The sequence below is a fragment of the Lepus europaeus genome, chromosome 12 (assembly GCF_033115175.1).
Source record: "Lepus europaeus isolate LE1 chromosome 12, mLepTim1.pri, whole genome shotgun sequence".
Taxonomy (NCBI): Eukaryota; Metazoa; Chordata; class Mammalia; order Lagomorpha; family Leporidae; genus Lepus; species Lepus europaeus.
This window is the reverse complement of record NC_084838.1, coordinates 60,009,682-60,032,971: the sequence shown is the minus strand read 5'-3', so window position 1 is coordinate 60,032,971 and position 23,290 is coordinate 60,009,682. Positions and strand designations below refer to the sequence as shown.

Below are 23,290 nucleotides of genomic sequence, written 5' to 3'. Positions count from 1 at the left end.
GGAAATTTTTCTTAGTGATATTTAAGAGGAACAGTAATAACGATAAATTTCACTGAAGAAATAAAATTGAAGTCCTATAAAACTACAGAAGATGACAACATTTTAGCAAGCATGGAAATGAAAAGTTGAAAAAGAATCAGGAATCTTCTACTTACAAAATTTGAAAAGACAGAATTCTTAGCTGAATTTTAAAACACCGACAGTAATAGTCTCAGTCAAATTATCTTATAAACAGATGGAAGCAGATAAATTAACTCATAAGCACAACATCAAAGAACTATCAGAAGCATCTGAAAAGTGTTTATTAAAGTTAATTACCATGGACGAAGCAATTCTAAGGCATCTGTAAATCTGTTACTTAGAAATAAATTCAAGGCCATTGCACATTCTTCTAGGCCACTCTTGAGGTCCACCTTGGCTGATGATGAACTGAAGATCAAGAAACAAATACACTGAATTTCATTGCTTTTCTATTAGTAAGTTGTCCAAGTTAGGTATGCAGGGCAGGGAGCCAGGGAGGGACAAAGAGCTAAGGACTGCCAACCCCAAACCATGCACATGGTCTAAATCCCATCACCTTCCATGCTTGGCACATCCACCCCTCATCATGCAACTAAGCCCCACTTTTCCATCATGCACCAGATACCACGACACCTTCCTAGAGACCACTACACGCACAGCAGCCCCACCCCAATCCCTGCCTCTTTTGAATCAATCAGGCCCTGCCCTGAGCAGTACCCTTTACCCTATAAAAAGCAAGACCCCAGGGCCAGTGTTGTAGCATAAAAAACTCCTGCCCAGAACCAGTGCTTGTTGAAAATATCCAACATGGCTGTTGGCCATGTTCTCACTATCACTTATGCCTATTATAATATTATAATAAAATTATCATGCCTAACACTCCCATCATGCACCTGATGCCATGATACTTCTGAGAGTTCCTTAAAAGGCCAGAAATTGGGCAGTCACCAAATCACTGGAAATCCCTACGCTTTCCTGGAAAACTCTACCCAAGCACCAGCTCCTATGCTGGTAGATCACATAAAGGGTTGCCCTCAAATTCCATGGGTGGCAACCTACTCTGGAACGTGCACTCTGCTTTGCTAATAAGCCATATTCCTCTGCTAACCTTTATGTCTTGTCCTAGAATTCTATCATGTATGGCAGAAGAGAACCTGGACCCCTTGCCCAACCTCCTCCCCAGCTAACAGGCTGATTTGGCAAACAAAAATCTTAACAAAATAAACTTGAAAAGTTGAGTTTTCATGCCACATACTGTTTAAACTCATTGTGTGAAGCATGAAAGCAAAATCCCACTTCAGCTATTCATCTATCAGAAATAAGCTCTGAAGGCAACCCATGCAACTACGCTCTGCTCCCAGGTCTCCTTATGGGTCCTGCGGTTACACAGATCTTAGCTAATGCTGCACCAACTCAGAGCAGCCTGCCTGACCGGCCCCTCCCACCCCCCCAAAAAAAATCTCACTGCTTTCTCTCCACACCACCCATTATCATCCAAAAGTTTCTTGTGCATGTGAAGTACTTATGGACATATTGTCTGACTTCCCTCTCCACAATATAAATACAAGGAGGTGGTTTCAGTCACTGCTGTCCCACCAGGGCCTGCAGCAGTACCTAGAACATAGCACATGGTGACTAGAGGGGTGAGTGGGTGGCACTGCTCTGTGTAGAGAGAGAATTTGCTTAGAATTTAAGGTACCTCTCCCCTCGGGTATAGCAGACCTGAAACAAGCTCTTAACAGAGGGGCAGCAGCCGGAGAGCTAGAAGCTGCTTTCCAGGAAATGAAGAGGTCAAATGAGAATGCCACAAGCTTATAGGTAGAACTTTACAAGGAAGTTGCTTAATACCTTCCATTATCAGTCCATCACCAGCTTCCGTATCACCTCCTGAACCTCTCTTGATTTATCCTATTTTTCTCCCACCGCCTAGTCCCAGTTAGCTCTCATGTGCTGCCCAGAGCCCACAGATCCCTATCTTCTTATCTCCATTACCTACCCCGCCATCAAATCTTTACCCAGAATTCAACTTTTTAAAAATTTATTATTTAACCAATTAATTTGAAAGGCAGAATGACAGAGACAGCAGAGGAAGGGGGGAGAGAGAGAGAGATCTTTCATCTGCTGGTTCACTTCACAAATGCCTGAAGGCTGAGTAAGGCCAAAGCCAGGAACCAGGAATTCCATCCAGGCCTCCCACATGAGTGGCAGGGACCAAGCACTTGGAGCATCATCTGCTGACTTCCTAGGTGCATTAGCAGGAAGCTGGATTGGAAGCAAAGTAGCCAGAACTGAAATCAAGACTCCAATGGGATGCCAGCATTACAGGTAGTGGTTTAACCCACTGTGCCACAATGTTGCCTCTCATTCAACTTGTAAAAGAAATGTAAAGTTGTCAGAATCAAAATGGAGTCCCTTATGTCAACACTAATAAAAATAAATAAAGCCAGGGGATTATGATGGAAGTGTTCTTGCAAGTGATTGCCTCACAGGAACTCTTACAAAAGACTCTGCCAGATCCACAATACACAGAAGCCAGCACAGCTTTATATAAAAAGTAGTTCCACAAGGACATCTGCCCAGCAACTCTGTTCAACCTTACACTGATGTCCCCCTGGTTATTAATCATTGAGTACAATGACTGAAATGCTTCAAAACATCTGATGTGATCCTCCTTATTTTTGCCTTTAAAAACGTCCCCTTGCCTCAATCCCTTTGAATTCACTCCTAATTTACTATGGCACATGTGTTCCCTTTGCATTGGTCTTCTTTTCACAAATACATATCAGCATTCTTTGAAGAAAACCTAATTTTTTACATCGGAAAGTTCATGTTTCTGGAGTGCTAAATATATGCCAGGCACCCTTCTAGGTGCCAGCAATAGAGCAATGAACAAGACACAGGATTACAGGCTCTCAAGGAGCTTGTATTCTACTAGGGAAGGAAAGGCAGACTTGTACAAGTGGACCACTAACTAAATCACCCCAGCTTGGGATAAGAAGTCTGGGACAGAACCTGGCTCGGAAGGGATGGGTGCTTAGAGGTCCAATGTTAACGAACAGTCATGAAAAGCTCTCCAAAAGGTGGCACCTGAGTGCAGTACAGTGCAGCCACCATGGGAATCTCCAAGCTGGGAACGAGGCGACTAAGGCAGAGAGCAGGGGGAAATAAGAACAGAACACAAGCAACCAAAACCACCAGTGAGAGAAGATGGATTTTATTCTAAGAACAAAGAAACACACTGGCTCAGAAATCCTCACTCCCTTTCTCATGGCCCCTTCCCTTTAACTATGTATTAGATTTTCCACTCTTACTTGCCACCTGTTCTCTCTAAGGTTACAGCTCTTCCTTTATTACCAGGAAATGGACTAAGAATAGATACCAGTCCCCTTGCCAAACAAGCCATCACCTCTGCATCTCAGCTGGCCACACTACAGTGTGGGAGGATATACTACACCTGTGTATTTCACCTGCTCCAGCTCAGAGAGATAAACAAAGGGGGAGTTCAGCACCTGCACACAAGGCAAATTCAACCTCTATGAGTGATTTACCATGCAGTTCACCTGGAACTGCCACCATCAACCCCTTCAGAACGGCTGTGCTACCACATATTCTGCAAGGAGTGGGAGAGCAACTCTGATCTTGGCCAGTCCTTCTCAAGTCCTTTTCAAGCATCTCTCGAAGGCTCTCGCTCCTCTTCCATCACTTCCAATCTGAATTCTGAAACACACCCCTGACTACTCCTGACTATTCCTTCTTTCTGTTTCTCAAACTGCAGTGTGCATTAGACGCACCTGGAGGGCTTGCTAAGCAGACTGCTGGGCGCCACTCTCAGTCTGCCTCAGTAAACCTGGGGTGGGCCCAATAAGTACCCAGATCATATTAACGCTGCTTTAATTCACCTTGGATACCATTCCCAGACTGCTCTTCTCTTCCCAAAACATGATCATCTTACCACCTCCTCAGATTAAGAACCCAGACTGGCTGCCCACACGTGCCATAGAAAGTTGGACCTCTTCACCTCTCCATGCCCTGGAATTCTGGCCCCACTGCACCTGTCCAAACAGACTGGTGTGGTGAGCAAGGCTATTTTACAACAGCCAAGTATCTAGCAAGAATCTCATCAACGTGGCACACCCTTCAAGCCTAGTGGGATGGAAGGAAAAGTTCCTGCACTGAAATCGGAAGTCAACAGTGCCCTTCTCTTGCCCAATGACCTTCAGAAGTTGTGTATCTTGCCTGAGTCCCTTGCCTCATCTTTGATGTGGCCCAGTGTCCTCCCAGTGGGACCTGTGACTGAGGAGGAACACATCAGCTAAGATGCTTTAGTTCCCGGGCAGCTTAATCACACAAGAACCACACCCACACACTTCCTGTCCACATCCAAGCTTGGCTCCACATCCAACCATCCTTGCAGGCGGCCCTGCAATACGTGCTGGTTGTGCACATGCCTGTGAAGACTGCTGATTAAAACGCAGAGCAGGAATTTTTATTGTTTAGTTTTCTGGAAGAAAAAAAGCTATGAAATCTGCAGATAAACTTAACACACCACGTCCACCCCTTCTTTCACACAAGAGCTTCGAGAGAGTTGGCACTTACTCTTCTCCTTCCCTACCAGCCACTCACCTTCCACCACCGAACCTGGCTCCTGCCCCAACCTTCCTGAAGCCCTCCTCGCTGGGTCTCTGAGAACCCAACTTCAAAACAAAAGGATGGATACTTCCCACCACGTACTGGAGCAGACATCTTTGCAAGCCCTGGCTCTGCTGACCCGACTCCATAACTCAGCCCTCCCCAAACCCTCTGTGGCCACCATCTCCTCCGGTCTTCCTCCCTCACACACGCATCTCTGTAGCTCCTGCTCCTCCACTGTCTGTGTTCCTGAAGGTTCCTCCCTCCCTCCGCTCTCTGCTCTTTCATTTTGCTCTCTCTGGGAAATAGCAGTTGCTGTTCATGACTTCAGTAACTACACACATGCTAAAGATGTGCAGTCTACAGATCCAGCCCCTTGCTCTCTGTGAGCGCCATGCTCTCATTGATTTCTGGTTTCTGTAATTTCTATTTATGTTATTAGAGCTTTCAACCTCAGCATTGTAAATAATTGATGGAGTAGTTACCTAGGAAACCATCACATGACTTGGAGAATAAGTATGAGACGGGAATGCTTCTTTCTGAAGAAAACTGAGGCTTCCACAAGCGGGGACAAAAGGTAATGTGGAAGTGTAAATGTCTTAACTTCATGTCCATTCTTCAACCCTTTCTGTCTGTTGTGAGGGTACAGCCCTAAGGCACGCTGCCAAACACATGAGTATCACGAACACACTCGCAAGTAGCTAAATTTCAAATGCAAAATCCAAAATGTTGTCTGACTTTAGAAGTTTAATAAGCCCAAAAGGACTAGGGAAAGCACTTTTTTGTGGTATAAAACTGCCTTAACGGAGTTGCTTTAGTAACTCATAAAGAAACAAAGAAAATTTCAAAAATCAATTCTAAAATGGGCTGGATAGGAACAGTAATTAAACAAATATGATACTGCAGGAAAACATCTAATCGAAAAGAAGAATGATACAGTATCTTAAGCTTAAAAGGCAGATTATTAAACAGAATACTTAATATGATACCAGTAGAGGGCTGGCATTGTGGCGTAGCAGGTAAAGCCACCGCCTGCAGGGCCAGCATCTCATATGGGTGCCGGTTCCTGTCCTTCCAATCTAGCTCTCTGCTATGGCCTGGGAAAGCAGTGGAGGATGGCCCAAGTCCTTGGGCCCCTGCACCCACGTGGGAGACCTAGAAGAAGCTCCTGGCTCCTGCCTTTGGATTGGCACAGCTCCAACCATTGTGGCCAACTGGGGAGTGAACCAGCGGATGAAAGACCTTTCTCTCTCTGTCTCTACCTCTCTCTGTAACTCTGTCTTTCAAATAAATAAAAATAAATATTTAAAAAAAAAGAGGGGGTGGTGGTGGGAATTTAATCTAGCAGTTTAAGATGCCAGTTAGGACACCCTCCACTCTACATGGGAGCACCCGGTTCCTGTCCCTGGCTCTGGCCCCTCCACTCTACAAGGGAGCACCCGGTTCCTGTCCCTGGCTCTGGCCCCTCCACTCTACATGGGAGTACCCGGTTCCTGTCCCTGGCTCTGGCCCCTCTACTCTACATGGGAGCACCCGGTTCCTGTCCCTGGCTCTGGCCCCTCCACTCTACATGGGAGTACCCGGTTCCTATTCCTGGCTCTGGCTCCTGATTCCAGACTCTTGCTAATGCAGACCCTGGGAGGCAGTGGTGATGGGTAAAGTAACTGGGTTCCTGCCACCCACCTGGGAGACCTGGACTGAATTTCCAACTCTGGCCCCAGCCTGGGCTGGGCTGCAATGAGCATTTTCCTTCCTTTCCTCCCCCTCTCTCTGCTGTCTGCCTCTCAAAGTGACAAAAATTATTTTTTCAAAAAAGTAATCATTTAAAAAATTTAAGATAAAAGATTCAAAAGGGAGTGGTGTCTCCAAAGTTGAATTTTGTTTTGTTTCTGCTCTTAATGTAACACTGGTTTGCACAGCAGCTGCTGCTCTCCTTTCTCTAATCTGCAAATGGTACTGCACCTGCCTCAGCCTCCCCCTCCCTGCTAGCATGTCAAGTACAAAGCACTGTGTCCACCAGGATCACCTTCCCCCCAAAAATGGGCTATTGTCCCCTGGTACCCTGGGAGTGCCCCCACCACCGCCTCCTGACCTGCTCCCTTGAGAGCCTCCGAGCTGTCTGGATGTGCGTCTTGTATCGCAGGATGCAAAGTGAAGGTTGCCTGTTGCCATATCTGAGTGAGGTGAAGATCTGTTAATGAAAAAGGCAGAGTGAGGCGGTTATTTCTTTGTACAGCAAGGAAAGACCACACAAATACAAGCCCATAACACAAGCCCTCCAGCGATTCTGTACAACTCGATCCTATGTCTTACCAATGTTGGAAATCAAGGAACACAAGTCTACCATTGTGCGTAGAGCACTTCTGAAGGGCAGCTGCCACGAAATAACTCACTTCTGTTTTTTTCTTTGTACACAAAACATGATTGACATACTCGGATATATCCTTCTAGATCTCCCAAGTCAATCTATAGATATTTAAATTGTATTACAGATAACTGTTATATCTGTTTCACTAAAAAGGAATATTATATTTATATTTACCCATTTCCTCTCAACAAACACAGTTGTTTTATCCTCGTGTTTGCCTAGCATTCCACCGCAGGAAAGTACTGTAATTTACTTCCTGTCCCTCATTGCTGGGCACAGCAGTTGCCCCCATGTTTTTGTTTTTATAAGCTATGATAATGTGCCCCCTACCCACCTGGCCTGATTATTTCTTGAAGGTAAATTCCCAATATCAAAGTCATGTATTTTATAAGTTATTTTGGTTCTAATAAACTGCCTGATTCCCCATTTCATGTGCACCATGGAGAGCGGAAAACTGACACAGAGGTGAACATCCATGTGGTTTACAGAATCAGAGATCCAGATGCCCTATGACACAAACCAAGGTGGGCAGAGCCACTCCAGGAAAGAAACCTGCAGAAAGATTTTTACAGTAAGCCCTGTGCAGTATTATAATAAAACTGCCCATCTCCTCCCACATCCATTCACCTAAACAGTGCACATCGCATAAAAAAGAGCTGGAGTCATTAACGGAAGAGGCACAGAAAGCGGTACTGTCTATTCCTTTGGGGATTTCTTTTCTTTTTTCTTTTTTTAGTTCTAAGACATACAATGCTCTCAGTTGAGCTTAACTATATCCCACCTTTCAGAGGGTCCAGTGCCCTGTAATATATAATGCATTCAGCATTTCAGCATTCATCTTATCTCAGAGACTGTCAAGTTCCATAAATTTTACCATCAGGAAGCGGCAATCAATGTTCTTGCAAAGAGGGTTGGGCGCAGGGTGGTAGGAGAGAAGAAAATTCCCCGGGCCGGCATTGTGGCACAGCAGGTAAAGCCATCCAATGCTGGAATCCCATGTGGGCGCAGGTTTGAGTCCCGGCTGCTCTATTTCTCATCCATTTCCCTGCTATTGTGCCTGGGAAAGCAGTGAAGGATGCCCCAAGTGCTTGGGCTCCCTGAAACTACGTGGGAGACCCAAATGAAGCTCCTGGCTCCAGGCTTTGTCCTGGCCCAGCTCAGGGGGAGTGAACTGGGGCGGTGAACCAATAGATGGAAAAATCTCTCTGTCTCTTCCTCTCTCACTCTGTAAATCTGCTTTTCATATAAACAACGTAAATCTTCAAAGAAAGAAAGAAAACTCCGCCGAGGAGGGTAAGTGTCCTTTGAAAGCAGGTTACCTTCCACCACAAAACATTTCCCTAGGACAGAAGGGATGCTTACATAAACAAGACCCCAGGGAAGTGACTTGTCAACTGTTTATCAGCAGAGAAAGGTCGCCCCAGATTGAACAGGCTGTCTACCCTTTTAAACTGCTCTGCCCATCTGTTGTCTTAAAGACTCATTTGTGAGGGCTGGAAACACAGGGTCTCTGGAATGTACTGGGAAAATGCCCCCTTTCATTGATGACCTTTAGCTTTAACCATAAGATTCTCATCAATGTTATCAAAGTTTCCCTTAAAGTTTGGTTGCGAGGGGGTACTAAAAGCTTCCTTCTACAGAGATTATATAAATTTTACCTGTTAAATAAACCATATGCCATTATTTTTATGGGTAAATTTGTAGATTTATTTCTAATTAGAGTATACGATACAAGACAGTGCATTGCATTTTTTAATAATCTTTTGCAATTTTTACCAAGATCATTTTTTACAACTGTTTTTTAAGAAAGAGGATTTTTTAAAATTGTAATTAATTTATTGATTTTATTTGAAAGAAACATGTCAGAGAGACTTTCCAAACACTAGTTTATTCCCCAAATGACCTCAATAGCCAGGGCTGCACCAGGCCAAAACCAGGAACTCTGATGTCAACCTAAGTCTCCCATGTGTGTGACAGGGACTCAAGTACTTGAGCCATCACCTGCTGCCACACAGGGTGCACATTAGCAGGTAGCTGGACAGGAAGTAGAAACCAGGTCTCCCATGTGAGATGCAGGCATCTCAAGCAGTGCCCTATCTGTGCACCAGAAACCTGCCCTGCCCAAGCTCACTTCGAAAGGCCTACATCTTTCCTCCAATGGTTTGATATACCGTACTTATAAAACACTAAGTATAAACACATGTATACTGTGCCAGGCAAATATTACACGTTCCAAAGTGCTACAACAATTAACTGGGAGGCCATTAGACTAAGCCAACTCCAGCACCTCAGGTTCTTTGGTAAGCAAACCAAAATTCTGCTCAGTGTAAACAGTCAAAGGACACTTAAATGTAATCAATCAGAAACCACCAACTAACCTGGACGTAGGGCCGTCTCGCTTTGACCAAGCAAATATTTGTCCGGCTCCTTCAAACATGTCACACGAGTTTCCCCTTTGTGCCCTGTTTGCAGAACAGTGCTGCCTGATTCATGAACCACTGAATGCTCCAGGAAACCCATCAAGATTACCATGTGCCGAAGCCTACCTTTTAACACAAGCTACAATTACAGAGCTTTGTCTGGCACAGTAGACAGGCATGTAGCAGAATGTAATCATCGTTAATAAGATGTTATTAGATTTTATTCATTTTTCTGACGTATAAAATTTAAATTAGATCCTTTATGCTTTTATACACACACATGAAATTCCAGGAATTCGACAGTATTTTTAGATTTATAGTAACATGACAATAAACACATTCTGCCACAAACTGACTTTGTATTCAACAGTGTTTTTAGGTACAGACTGAAGTCATGCGTTTGAACTAGTGTCTTCTCCTTCGTTGAGCACCTATTTTCTGGAAGCAGGCTTTAGCCTAGCAGTTGAGATGCCTGCATTCCACCTCTGAGTGCTGGCTTTGACTCCCAGCCCCAGCTTCCTGATGATGCAGGCACAGGAAGGCAGCAGGGATGACTCAACTAACTGGGCTGTTACCACCCCGGTGGAGACCTGGGTTACGTTCCCAGCTCCCAGCTTCAGCCCCAGCTCAACCTCGGCCATTGTAGGCATTCGGAAAGTAAACCAGCAGACAGGAGCACGTGTTCTCTGTCCCTGTCTCTCAAATGAATAAAGCTTTTAAAAATTTTATTTTCTCGGCCGGTGCCATGGCTCAACAGGCTAATCCTCCGCCTTGCAGCGCCGGCACAATGGGTTCTAGTCCCGGTTGGGGCGCCGGATTCTGTCCCGGTTGCTCCTCTTCCAGTCCAGCTCTCTGCTGTGGCCCGGGAAAGCAGTGGAGGATGGCCCACGTCCTTGGGCCATGCACCCCATGGGAGACCAGGAGAAGCACCTGGCTCCTGCCATCGGATCAGCGCAGTGCGCTGGCTGCGGCGGCCATTGGAGGGTGAACCAACGGCAAAAAGGAAGACCTTTCTCTCTCTCTCTCTCTCTCTCTCTCTCTCACTGTCCACTCTGCTTGTCAAAAATTTTTTTTAAAAAAATTTATTTTCTCATTCTTTGTAAGAAATGTTTCAGTGTCCCGGCTGCTCCACTTCCGATCCAGTTCTCTGCTATGGCCTGGGAAAGCAGTGGAAAGTATCCCAAGTCCCTGGGACCCTGCACCCATGAGGGAGACCTGGAAGCTCCTGGCTCCTGGCTTCGGATTGAGGCAGCTCTAGCTGGTGCAGCCATCTGAGGAGTGAACCAGCAGATGGAAGACTTTCTCTGCCTCTGCCTCTGCCTCTCTCTCTGCCTCTACCTCTCTGTAACTCTGCCTTTCAAATAAATAAAATAAATCTTAAAAAAAAAATGTTTCAAAAACACAGAGAAAATAGAAGAGCACACACACAAGTATATCTAAAGCCCATTTTTGAGTATGGTGTGAATAAAATTTAGCTTTTTCCCATATAGGTATACAAGGACTAACATCCTTTAGCTATTTGTTAGCTTGAAAATAAGGCAAGAACAAGGCTGCATGTCCTTCTCAGGTTACCCTGGAGCACTGCCTAATAGTGTTTCATTCTCTAGGGGATCTAACTCTATTTGACTCGCTTTTTACTGCTAAGGTCTTATTCTGTAAAATTATGTGCTAACGTGGAGATTGTTTTGATCAGGGAGATATGCAAATAATTTGTCTGGTAAGGCTACAGTTTTATTATCTTGCAGATTAACCAGTTTTATACATGACAAATCTAACATTTTTTTGTCTGTTCCCAAAGGCTCTCAGCCAGTTTTACTGTCTTGCTGATTCACTGATAAATACATGTGTGACATGATTCCATGATTATGGTACATCAGCATGCTGCATTACAGGGCAATCTCTAACACAGAGCAAGTGCGCACATGTGCACCGGCCTGTTTCTGAGCATTCTGTTCCACTCTCAAATTCCCCTCATTCTGGGCCACACACACAATTTTCATTATTTGGCTTTCTAACGCCTGTATGCCCATGGGGGCAAGTCTTCTACTTTATTAAATGCTCTTCTTCTTTTTGGGGGAAGGGGGGAGGCTCATTACACCTTAATTCTTACTTATGAATTTCAGAATCAGTCATTGTAAGGTTACAAGAACATCATGACATTATTAGAAAAATCTGCAGAGAACTGCTGTCTACAACATTGTACCTTCACAACCATATACCACACATGATTCAGGTATTTTCTCTTTCAATAAAGGTCTCTAATGTATGAATACTACACTTAGGTACATATATCCTTGCAAAATTGCCATGTAAGATCTTCACACTGCTCCCATTTCAGACTCTGGATCACCAAAGTAAGCACAGTTATTTAAAAAAAAATTAATTGAATAAAATGACTTGTTTCACTCCAAAGAATAATTTAGATATTATACCCAGATGTTTCAAGAAATGTATTTTTAACTAGTAAAAAATATTGATCATAAGTTGATGGAGGCTAAGGAGAATATACCATATACCAATTACAGATATTACTATGCTAGAAAATATGCCCTTGTTTTGTCCTGTTTTTATTGCTCTAATTTTTTTTTTAATTTATTTGACAGGTAAAGTTATAGACAGAGAGAGAGAGAGAGAGAGAGAAAGGTCTTCCTTCCATTGGTTCAACCCCCAAATGGCCACTACGGCTGGCGCTGCGCCAATCCAAAGCCAGGAGTCAGGTGCTTCTCCCTGGTCTCCCACACAGGTGCAGGGGCCCAAGCACCTGGGCCATATTTCACTGCCCTCCCCAGCTACAGCAGAGAGATGGACTGGAAGAGGAGCAACCAGGACTAGAACTTGGCGCCTATATGGGATGCCGGCACCGCAGGCAGAGGATTAACCAAATGAGGCACGGTGCCTGCCATGCTCTAATTTTAAAAAGTTTTCTTTTCTTTCTTTTTTTTTTAACTTATTTACATTTTATTTGAAACACAGAGAGACAGATGGAGAGGGATCCTCCATCTGCTTGTTTACTCCCCAAATGCCCTCAATAGCTAGAGTTAGGCAAAGCCAAAGCCAGAAGCCTAGAAATCAAACCAGGTTTCCCATATATGTAGCACCATCATCTGCTACCTCCCTGGAGGCATATTAGTAGGAAGCTGGAATCAGAAGTAGAGGAGCCAGGACTGAAACCAAGCACTTGGATATGGGATGAGGTCGTCCCAAGTGGTGTTCTAACCACTGAACCAAACACCTGCCCCCAAAATTATTAAACAGCTTTATTAAAGTACAATTCACAGACCATAAAATTCACCCACTTAAAAAATATAACGAAATTTTTCAGTATATTCACAAAGAAATACAACTATTTCCACAATCTAAGTTTAGAGCTTTTTTTTTTTTTTTTTTAACAAAAAAGAGATTTATTTATTTACTTGAGAGGCAGAGTTACAGGCAGAGAGAGGGAAAGACAGAGAAAGAGAGATCTTCCATCCACTGGTTCACTCCCCAAATGGCTGTAATGTCAAGAACTGGGCCAATCTGAAGCCAGAAACCAGAAGCCCTAGCACTCTGGCCATCCTCTACTACCTTCCCAGACCATCAGCAGAAAACTGGATCAGAAGAGGAGCAGCTAGGATTTGAATCTACACCCATATAGGATGCCAGCGAACTCACTACACCATAGCACTGGCCCTAATTTTAGAACATTGTCATCGATATGTATCAACCCATTGGCAGTCACTCCTCATTCCTCCTACCATCTCTAGTACTAGGCAATTACTAATCTATTTTCTGTGTGTATTGATCGGCCTGTTCTGGACACTTCATATCTGCAGAATCATATAATATGTGGTCTTTCATAACTGGCTTTTTTCACTTATTTTGAAGGTTATTCTTTGTTGTAACATCTTACATGACCTCATTCATTTTTTTTTAAAAGATTTATTTATTTATTTGAAAGAGTTACACAGAGAGAGGAGAAGCACAGAGAGAGAGAGAGAGAGAGAGAGAGAGGTCTTCCATCCGATGGTTCACTCCCAATTGGCTGCAACAGCCGGAGCTACACCAATCTGAAGCCAGGAGCCAAGTGCTTCTTCCGGGTCTCCCACGCGGGCACAGGGGCCCAAGGACTTGGGCCATCTTGTACTGATTTCCCAGGCCATAGCAGAGAGCTGGATTGGAAGTGGAGCAGCCAGGACTAGAACCAGCACCCACATGGGATGCTGGCGCTTCAGGCCCGGGTGTTGACCCACTGCACCACAGCACCAGCCCCAGACCTCATTCATTTTTATTACCAAATAATATTCCACCTCATAGCCATACCACATTTTGTTTATTATTTCATTTGTTGATGTACATGGATTATTTCTACTTTTTGGCCCTTATGAATAATACCATTAACATGTGTATACAAGTTCTTATGTGGACATTTTCATTTCTCTTGGGTATATGCTTAGGACTGGAATTCTGAAACCATATGGCATTTCTGTTTCACACTTTAAAAAAATGCCAGACTGTTTTCCAAAGTGGCTGTATGATTTTGTCTTTCTATCAATAATGCATGACAGTTCCAATTCCTCTACAACTTGGCTAACACATATTATTGTCCATTTTGGTGGGTATGGTGATGCCTCATTGTGGTTTTGACTTGCATTTGTCAAATGACTAATAATATTGTAAATGTTTTAGGTACTTATTGGCCATTTGTCCATCTTTGGAGAAGTGTCTATTAAGATTATTTTACCATTTAAAAAAAATTTTTAAGATGTGTTTATTTATTTGAAAGCCATAGTTACAGAGAGGGAGGGAGAGGGGGGAAAGAAGGAGAGAGGAAGAGAGAGGGAGAGAGGGAGGGAGGAAGAGAAAGAGAGAGAAAGAGAGAGAGAGAGACCCTTCACCTGCTGGTTTACTCCCCAAATGATCATAATAGCCAGGGATGGACCAGGTCAAAGCTATGAGCCAGGAGCTTCTTCCAGGTCTCCCATATGGGTACAGGGGCCCAAGGACTTGGGCCATCTTCTACTGCTTTCCCAGGTGCATTAGCAGGGAGCTGGATCAGAAGCGGAACAGCCAGGCTTGAACCTGCGCCATATGGGATGGCGGCACTGCAGGTTCCAGCACTGTAGCACTCACTGTGCCACAGCACCAGCCCCTATTTTACCATTTTAAATTAATTATTGTCTTTTTATTATTGACCTGAATATTGCTCTACTTTTTAATCACTAAGTAGAACTACTTTACAGATGAAAAGTTTATAGCTATTTTTCTTCATACTTTCCCCCTAATTCACATAATTGGTAAAATCAATTTAAATTTAATTTCCTCAAGAAATTCAATACCATGTGCTATATTCCTGAACAATGAGATAAAAGCTAAACCATTTAAATAGGGGGAAAACTGAAATAAAATGTCAAAAATTAATATATTTACTGTTCTTCAAGCTTTTTTTTTTGTATTTTTCACTTTTATTGTTGAGAGGCAGAGACACAGAGACAGGCAGAGTTCTCATCAGCTGATTCACTCCCAGATGCCTGCAATGACTGGGGTTGGACCGGGCTGAAGCCAGGAGTCAGAAACCCAACCAAGGTCTCCCACGTGGGTGGCAGGGACCCAACTACTTCAGCCATCATCTGCTCCCTCCCAGCATGCATATTAAGCAGGAAGCTGGAATAGCAAGCAGAGGCGGGACTCAAACCCAGGCATTCAGACACGGAATACAATAGCTGGCCAAATGCCCATCACGGCCAGCTCTTTCATCAAAGCTAAAATCCCTCCTCAGAGGAGGAAAGCAGTGAGTGTAGACAGAGCAACTGATATGCTTTGGGAGGCACCATGTATAAGATCAGCACTCTGAATGGTGTCCTCCAAAGCAAGGAAATGCTGGCTTCTGATGCCCTCTGGACACACACTGCTTTATGTTATCAGCCATTAGCTACATGGACAAAAATGCACCAGCCCAAATTCTGCCCAATGGATGACTCCTTCAAACAGCCATTCTCATGGCCCACACTACTTGTGATGAGAAAGTAAAAACAGCCCAGAAATCAATAGGTACTCCCCGAACATCATTTTACTATTGTCCTCAATCCCATTTTTACGTCTGCCACCGATGCTGTCAAAATCAAAGGAGCATAATTTCAACTTTTTCTCCCCACCTTGGCTCTTTTTCCTTTAGAAGGAACAAGTAAAAAGATGAAAAAGGCCAAAGAGCAAGCACGAACTAAAGCCATCATTGGTCTATTCAACAAGAAAGTGATGGACTGAAACACTGGATAATTTCACCTTAACTGTGCTTAGTCAACCATAACTGTGAACCTTAATAGTATCCGTGGGGCTTCTGATTTTTAGATTCTTTGTGCTATTCTATGTTTTTTTAAATTAAAAAAAATGATTACTCACAATTTTAATCTTCAGGGGAAGATTCAAGTATACATGTATATTTTGAACAATTTAAGTTCAAATTCATGAAGAAAATATTCAAATAAGAATTTAAAGAAACTGATCATTCTTTTTATAGCATACACAGCTCAAAACGAACAGTTCTCCTAAAACATATGTAAAAACAGCATAATTTATTATTTTTATCCCTTTCCATGTGAAGAAATCAGAATACATCACTTTCCAATGTGTTTCTAAGTTATTTTAGTACTTTTAGAAATCTTGCAAATTTTTACCACTTTGAAAAACATATCTTTTAAAAATATTTAATTAAAAAATTTAAGATAAAGAGATATAATGTGGCAACATGCTACTGAAAAGCTGTAAATTATTTGCAAGCTAATTTATGAATGCAATAGACCATTAACCCCAATGCAACTTCAGCTATATTAATAGAAGCTCAGCAACCAGAATGAGGAAAACAATAGTCTTCCCTGAGTTCTTTTAATTCTTTCCCTTTTAAAAATAATTGTTTCTTTGCCAGAAAGCAGAACTGTATCACAGCACCTGGTATAGTGCCTTGCCAAGTAGAAACCTGCAATAACATTGTTCCAATTGATTAAACAGACAAGCAAAGGAGCAAATGAAGGACAATACCACTCTCCTACAAGCAGGCCAGCCACACCTGGCCTATCTGATGTCCCAGATACATTGTTGTAAGATCTTTGGTAGACATCGGTTGAAAGGCCCACATCCCAAACTGGAGTGTCTACGATAGAGTTGCAGCTCCACTCCCAATTCCAGCTTCTTGCCAGTGCAGATCCTGGGAAGCGTAGTGATGACACAAGTGGCTGGGTTCCTGCCACCCACACAGGAGGCCTGGGGTGAGTTTCTTTCTCCTCATCCTGGCCATTGTGGGCATTTTGGTAGTAAACTTGTCTGTCTCTGCATCTCTGCTACTCAAATAAATGAATGAATTAAAGTTAAAATTTAAGAAACAGGAGACCAGATGAGAAACGTAACAAAGGCCAAAAGCCAAGAAGAGAAAGCACTCAAAGACGGTTTAACAAAAGGAAGCATTCTAGCAAGTGAAGAAGTTTAACTTGGCAGAAAAAAGAGCTGGAAGAAGGCTAAGAAAAGCAAAGAAATGAAGTTCCCTGGTTCAACTGGAATATTCTGATTCATCCTCCGACACCACCATCTCTGGAGCTGAAGCCCACCCTGCAATGACTGAGAAAACACACATTGCAACGTGATTATATGGGAGCGAATCCTAAGTCAAATGAGGAAAAACTTTAAAACTAGATTAAAGGTATTCAGAAGTTCGAGGTACTATTCTTGTACTTTTTCTATAAGCTTAAAGTTGTCACAAGAATTTTTTTTTTTTAGTTTTTATTTTAAGGCAGAACAATAGAGATACAGACAGAGAGAAAAATCTTCCAACCATTGCTTCAGTCCCCCAATGCCCACAAAAGCTAAGGCTGGGCCAGACATTAGCCAGGAACTCCCACGTGGGTGGGCAGGGCCCAAGCACTTGAGTTACCATTGTTGCCTCCCAGGATATGTTAGCAGGAAGCTGAGTGGGAAACACACAGAGCAGAGCAGACTCAAACCAGCACTTTGATACTAGACACGAGCACCCCTAGAAGCAGCTTAATCCAACACACCACAACACCTGCCCCCCAAGTAAGTGTTTTTTGTTTGTTTGTTTAAGATAGCTTAGTGGTGAGATGACCTTGCCACAAAAAGGCAAGGACAGGGATAAAATAGGAGAGGCCACACAATCTCAGGTCCCCGTAGACCAGCTGGTGCCATGCCAAGCCCTCGTGTCTTGGGCACACTACAGTGAGCAGTCATGGGGGCAGGGCAGCAGGAGGCAGCCAGTGCAAAGACAACAGGATGAGACTCTCCCCCTGAGACCAGAGCTTGCTCCCTATACTATTTCTTCCTGCACCCAACCTTATCTGGGAAGGAAGAGAAGGGAGATAATAGGCCTGATGCGGAGATTCAATGTTTATTTCACAGAGCATTTACTCCTTCCACAGCTCTCAGAAACCTGCGTCACTCCAAAAGGGACAGCTTAAAATCTGAACAGATGATATCATCTTTGACATCTTAATGTTTTTTCCTGTGCTCACACATGAGAGTTCCAGAGCAAAGGGAGAACACTTAGAAGGTATAAACGTTTCTTTTCCTATAAAATAACAAAGCACAAGCCAGACTTTACTCACCAAGAAAAGGGAAAGCAAGGCTTGCTGTCTCTTTCAAAAAAAAAAAAAAACAAAAGAAAAAAGAAAGAAACTCCCCTCCACGGTCCACGGAAGCTACCTTCCTTGCCCCGTCGCAGGAAATTACTAACAGATTTAGAAGCAAAACCAGAGGCTTTGTCTTTCCAAATTCCTTCCTTAGGTGAAGTAAAGCACGCTCCTTCCCATTATTTAAAATAAGTAACCATGGAATGTTAGACTGGCAAGCCACAGGGATGTCTCCTGTTTCATTCTGCTGGTTTTCTTTGCTGATTTTTTTTTTATTAAACCACCCCCCCCCCCCCAAATCTCTTCCCAGGTGGAGGAAAAGCTTCATACCTAATCTGTTCATTGCCCTTTTCCCACCACACCCCTGTAGTGTGATGCAGGAGGAAGCGAGCTGGGACATAGGACTCAATGCCGAGCTCCTGTCACTTATAAACACAGTGTGGGTACTGTTCTTAGGTAAGGGCCTCAGTATGTCCCCAGCTGCAAAGCAAGCCCAGGAGGGAGCCCAGTACTTGCCCTGTCTACATGACAGGGATACTGTGAAGAAGAGATGTGGTCCACTTGGTAACAGCACTTCTTAAGGAAATATCACACACTGGAAGCAAACGTAAGTGGTGCTGATGTTATTAAAAGAGTTAAGTGATGGGAGCCAATAACTTCCCATTACAGAGGCCATTACATTCCCGCTCCTCAGCAGTCCCACTGGCTGTTTCCTGTGGTCACGGAGCAGAGGCCGCGTCAGCAGCATTTTGCCATTCATTCTGTCCCTCCTAGCAGGGATGTGGCTATTTTCAGAATGCACAGCAAATGCCGGTTTCAGCATGATAAGGATTGGAGGTGGGTGTGGAGGGGGATAGCTTATCATTTCTTTTAAAACATCGCATCCTAGGGGCTGGAGCTCTGGTGAGGCAGGTTAAGCTGCTGCCTGCAATGTCAGCATCCTGACATTGCCGTTTCAAGTCCCAGCTACGCCACTTCTGAACCAGCCCTGTGCTAATGAACCTAGGTAAAGCAGTGGAAGATGGCCCAAGTGCTTGGGGCCCTGACACCCACATGCGAGACTCAGATGAAACCCTTTGCTGCTGGCTTCGGGCTGGCCCAACCCTGGCCATTGCAGCCATTGGGGACTGAGCCAAAGGACAGAAGATGGATCACTTCTCTGTCTGTATCTCTTTGAAATAAATATACACATCTTTAAAAAAAAAAAAAAAAAAACCTAAAACAAAAGTCAAAGTTTTCTCAGGCTAGCCAGTCCATTTCTCCTCTGGGTTCTTTGGTTGGAGTTTACAATTCATTACAGCATGAGTACTGGTCTACCATACAGTTGTGCGGAGTAACTGATGAGCTGTTTAAGGCCAGGAACTGTCTGTCCTTGCTCAGATATGCAGAATGACTGATGATTGAATGGCAATTTTACTGATTCTGTTAGCACTACTGTGTCAAATACAGTCTTGTTCCTTGACATTTTATGTCAAATAGATGTAGGTCATGGAAAATACCCATGCGACCTTCATCTCCAAACAAGTAGCTTTCACTAAATACCAGGGCTTTCCCCACAAACATCTATTAGTAGAAAAACAAATAAAACAGAAGGAGAAGCACGTAAGTACACAATTAGACCCCAGAGGTGAATTTTCTTCAATCCTTCAATATGTGACTGTTTGAGTTTGGGGTATCAAGCAGTCATACAACATGGTTTTTCTATACAGCAATGTTATTGCTTTAGGAAGAACAACAACAACAAAAGAAAAAAAATTCTAAGGTTTAATGGCAAACAAAAGCTGTGTTAGGTCCTGGTTTGCTAGATCACAGGAAAGCTCAAGTTCTGCCCCACCCATGACCTGAGAAGACTCTAATCATACAGCCTCAAACACAAAAGAAATTCAAGTCTTTGTCCCATGCTTTCCTGCCTTTTAAAATGCAGTCACCTGTAATGACCTTAAAGAAGTTATTCAAGAGCCCACTAATCTAAAATAATAAACACCAAAGAAATCCACTCATACCACTTGAATGGTTACTAAGGAGGTTCACACCAGTGGACTGATGAACTATAAAAAGAGTAAGTGAATGAAATTCACATCGAACTTGCATTCTGTTTGTCTTCCTCATTTAAGCACCTAAGTCTCTCTGGCTGTCAGTGACTGTGTAGAACAACACCGTAAAGTGACTTCTTACCTGGTTAAGTTATCAGCGCCATAAGACATTTCTGTTAACGTCTTGATGTTAGTCTAGAAGGACGTGGCTAATAACCACAAGCCTGTCCTGTCCCATGTTGTGTTTACCATATCCTGAGTGAGGACACAGTAAACATTCTTACTGTGTACACGGATGACACGGTTACAGGATGCTTAATTCACATGAAGGATAAACAGAGTCAAGATTCAAATAATCTTAAAGAGAGTCACACTAGGAGGAATTTAGGAAGAACAAAACTGTTACTTTCAAGATAACCATTGAGCAAATACAAGTGAAGAGACACACCTTAGCAAGGGTGCCAATGTAACTCTTAGGGTTTTCATTGACTGCTTTAAAAATGTGCTGAGTGCCCGCACTGTGGCACAGCAGGTAAAACCACTGCCTAAATGCCTAAATGCCGGCATCCCATGTGGGCACCAGTTTGAGTCCCAGCTGCTCCACTTCTGACCCAGCTCTCTGCTATGGTCTGGGAAAGCAGTAGAAGATGGCCCAAGTCCTTGGGCCCCTGTACCCATGAGGGAGACCCAGAAGAAGCTCCAGGCTCCTGGTTTTGGATAGGCACAGCTCTGGCCGTTGTGGCCATCTGGGGAATGAACCTCTGTGGAGTGAACCAGTGGATGGAAGACCTCTCTTTCCCTCTCTGCCTCTGCCTCTCTGTAACTCTGCCTTTCAAATAAATAAATAAATAAAAATCTTTGAAAAAAAAAAAAAGAAATGTGTTGTGGCTGGGGTGGGAAGCTTGACATGAGGATTAATAATTTGTCAAGTGGATACATTAAGGATGGCTACAAATTCTTTGTCACCCTTCCCAAGAAGAAGTGGGGTCTATGGTCCCTCCCCTTGATCTGAGTTGGTCTCTGTGACTACTGGACCAATCCAACATTTGTTTTAGTTGAGGCATCCAAGTCTTATGGACAAGCAGCTTCTACTCCCTGTCACTCGAATACCTAAAGCTTGGGACCACACTGCTATGCTGTGAGGAAGCTCAAGCACACGGGAAGAGGAACTAAGCTCTGTCCAAAAGTTCCAGCTACGTTCCCAGGCAACAACTCGTCCTGTCTAGCCAGGTAAATGAGCCATTAGGGACCTGGAGCCTGAGCCACTTCTGGTGATGCCAAGAGAGCAGAGATGAGCCATCCTTCTGGATCTAAACTGCAGATCCTTAAGCAAATAACTGTTGCTGTTTTAAGCCTGCAAAGTCCTGTGATGATCTGTCACACAGGTATTGGTAAGTAGCACAGAAAGCATTAGAAGAAGAGTACTGTGTGTGTCACAAACAGAAATGACCTATTTGCACCCTGGGCTAACCAGATTATGCCTGCAATAGCACCCACCTGTGGTTGCCACCACCTGGCAACTCACACAGGTCAAATGCCAAGAAATCAGAAAGCTGAGACGTCTGAGACACATCACCTAAGCAAGAAATGACACAACTGAGCGTGCTGAGCCTGGAAATACAAAGATGCAGGAGGGAAGTGGGAAGAAGACCTCACATATTTGAAAGAGTCATTGGGTGAACTTACGCAGGATACTACAATGGTTTTATCCCCAGAGCAGTGGACAGGGGCTGCAGAGAGGCACCATTTATCTCAGTTAAGGGGGAACACCAATTTCAGAGCCTTTCAGAAACGGAGTGGAGAGATGGCCCTCGGGGTCAATATCTCTAGTGTAAAGTTACTCTTTATCCTCATCCATTTTCAGATTTGCAAGGGTTCTAACTCACTACTTTGGAGGCAAGTCCTCTCTCCACTCTGGGGAGACTGCTGATGTTGATGGGCAGCCATCTGTACCTAAAAGAAATCCTTGTATTTTCCCACTTACATTCATTGTCTAGGCAGTACCATTTGCATGTTCCTTAACTGATCTGCTTCTGAAGGATTCTGTGCCCATATATGCCATCCCATTGTTTCTTAAATGAGCCAAAGATGTACAGAGAATGTGCTGTCAGAAAGTGGAAAGTAAGTCCAAGATGTCAGGAAGATCTCACAGTGTGAGGCTTGGTTTTTGAGCCTTTTTCATTTTTCATGATGTGTGACATCCAGAAGTGATGGAGGAGGAAGCAGGAGAAGAGGAGGAAGAGGAGAAGAAAAGGAAGGGATTCTCCCAAACAGCCTCTGGCTAAGGACATAATACAGCAGCTTCGAGGAGCACAGATGTGTTACTTTCAGCACGATACACTTACAGCCAGCACCCCGTATGACCTTGAACAATGGGTTTAACCTCTGTGCACCTCATTGTCCTCATCTGTAAAATGGAAGTGCTAAGATGGTTGGTGCTAGAGATTTATAAAATAAATAAAATAAAAGAATAAAAAATTGATTTATCCTAAGTCCTGGGCCTGACACAGAAGACTCAAAAAGAATCCAATTCATTTCTTTTGCAATAAAATAGGTAAGTGATGATACAGAATATTCTAACATAACCAGTTTCCTTTTCTCTTCCACTACACTGTGAGCAGAGACCATTTCCTACGTACTCATCTAAATCCAGAACTTACACAGTGCCTATCACATGCTGGTTGAACTAATTACATTATTTCCTACATTTCTTTACAGCTCAAACATCTGAAGGATTTGTGGCTTCAGATCTGAAGCAGAAGCAGTTGCCCCAGAAGGGTTTATTTGTCCTGTATATTTTGGGCCAAAAAGTACCCATGCTTCTACAGCTGAAAAATCACAATTGCAATGAAACAATTAGTTTGTGACTGCCTCTCTCACCTGCTAGAAATATCTATTTCATGAGAACAGACACAATATCTTGTTCCGCATCATATTCCCAGGGTCTGGCAAGTGCTTTACAACAAATGCAGATATTTGTTGAATGAATGAATGAAATAAGTGAACAGATATAAAAATTTTGCAAGTCTAAGTAAGGCAGAGTTTCCTAATTTTAGAAATCCTTCCTAATTAGATGTGAAATTGCTGTATTTAGGTATGACAAAATGTTTAAAAATAAAAACAGCAGATGTTTGATCCCTGGGTGGTGGAGAACATTTCTTTTTTAAAATCCTTGATTTATTTTATGCTGTAGGAAGTCAACCAAAA

The 23,290-nt window shown here is 43.4% G+C and overlaps 1 protein-coding gene across 1 annotated transcript in view; it reads right to left on the bottom strand.

Annotated features, from left to right (window-relative positions):
* Window positions 1-23,290, bottom strand: part of TTC39B (tetratricopeptide repeat domain 39B) — a 134,518-nt gene that overhangs the window by 51,190 nt on the left and 60,038 nt on the right. Inside the window, exons 3-4 of the mRNA XM_062208220.1 lie at window positions 6,743-6,841; window positions 319-429 (exon numbers count right to left, since the gene is read on the bottom strand). Coding sequence (XP_062064204.1) covers window positions 319-429; window positions 6,743-6,841 — 210 coding nt within the window. The remainder of the gene's footprint in view (window positions 1-318; window positions 430-6,742; window positions 6,842-23,290) is intronic.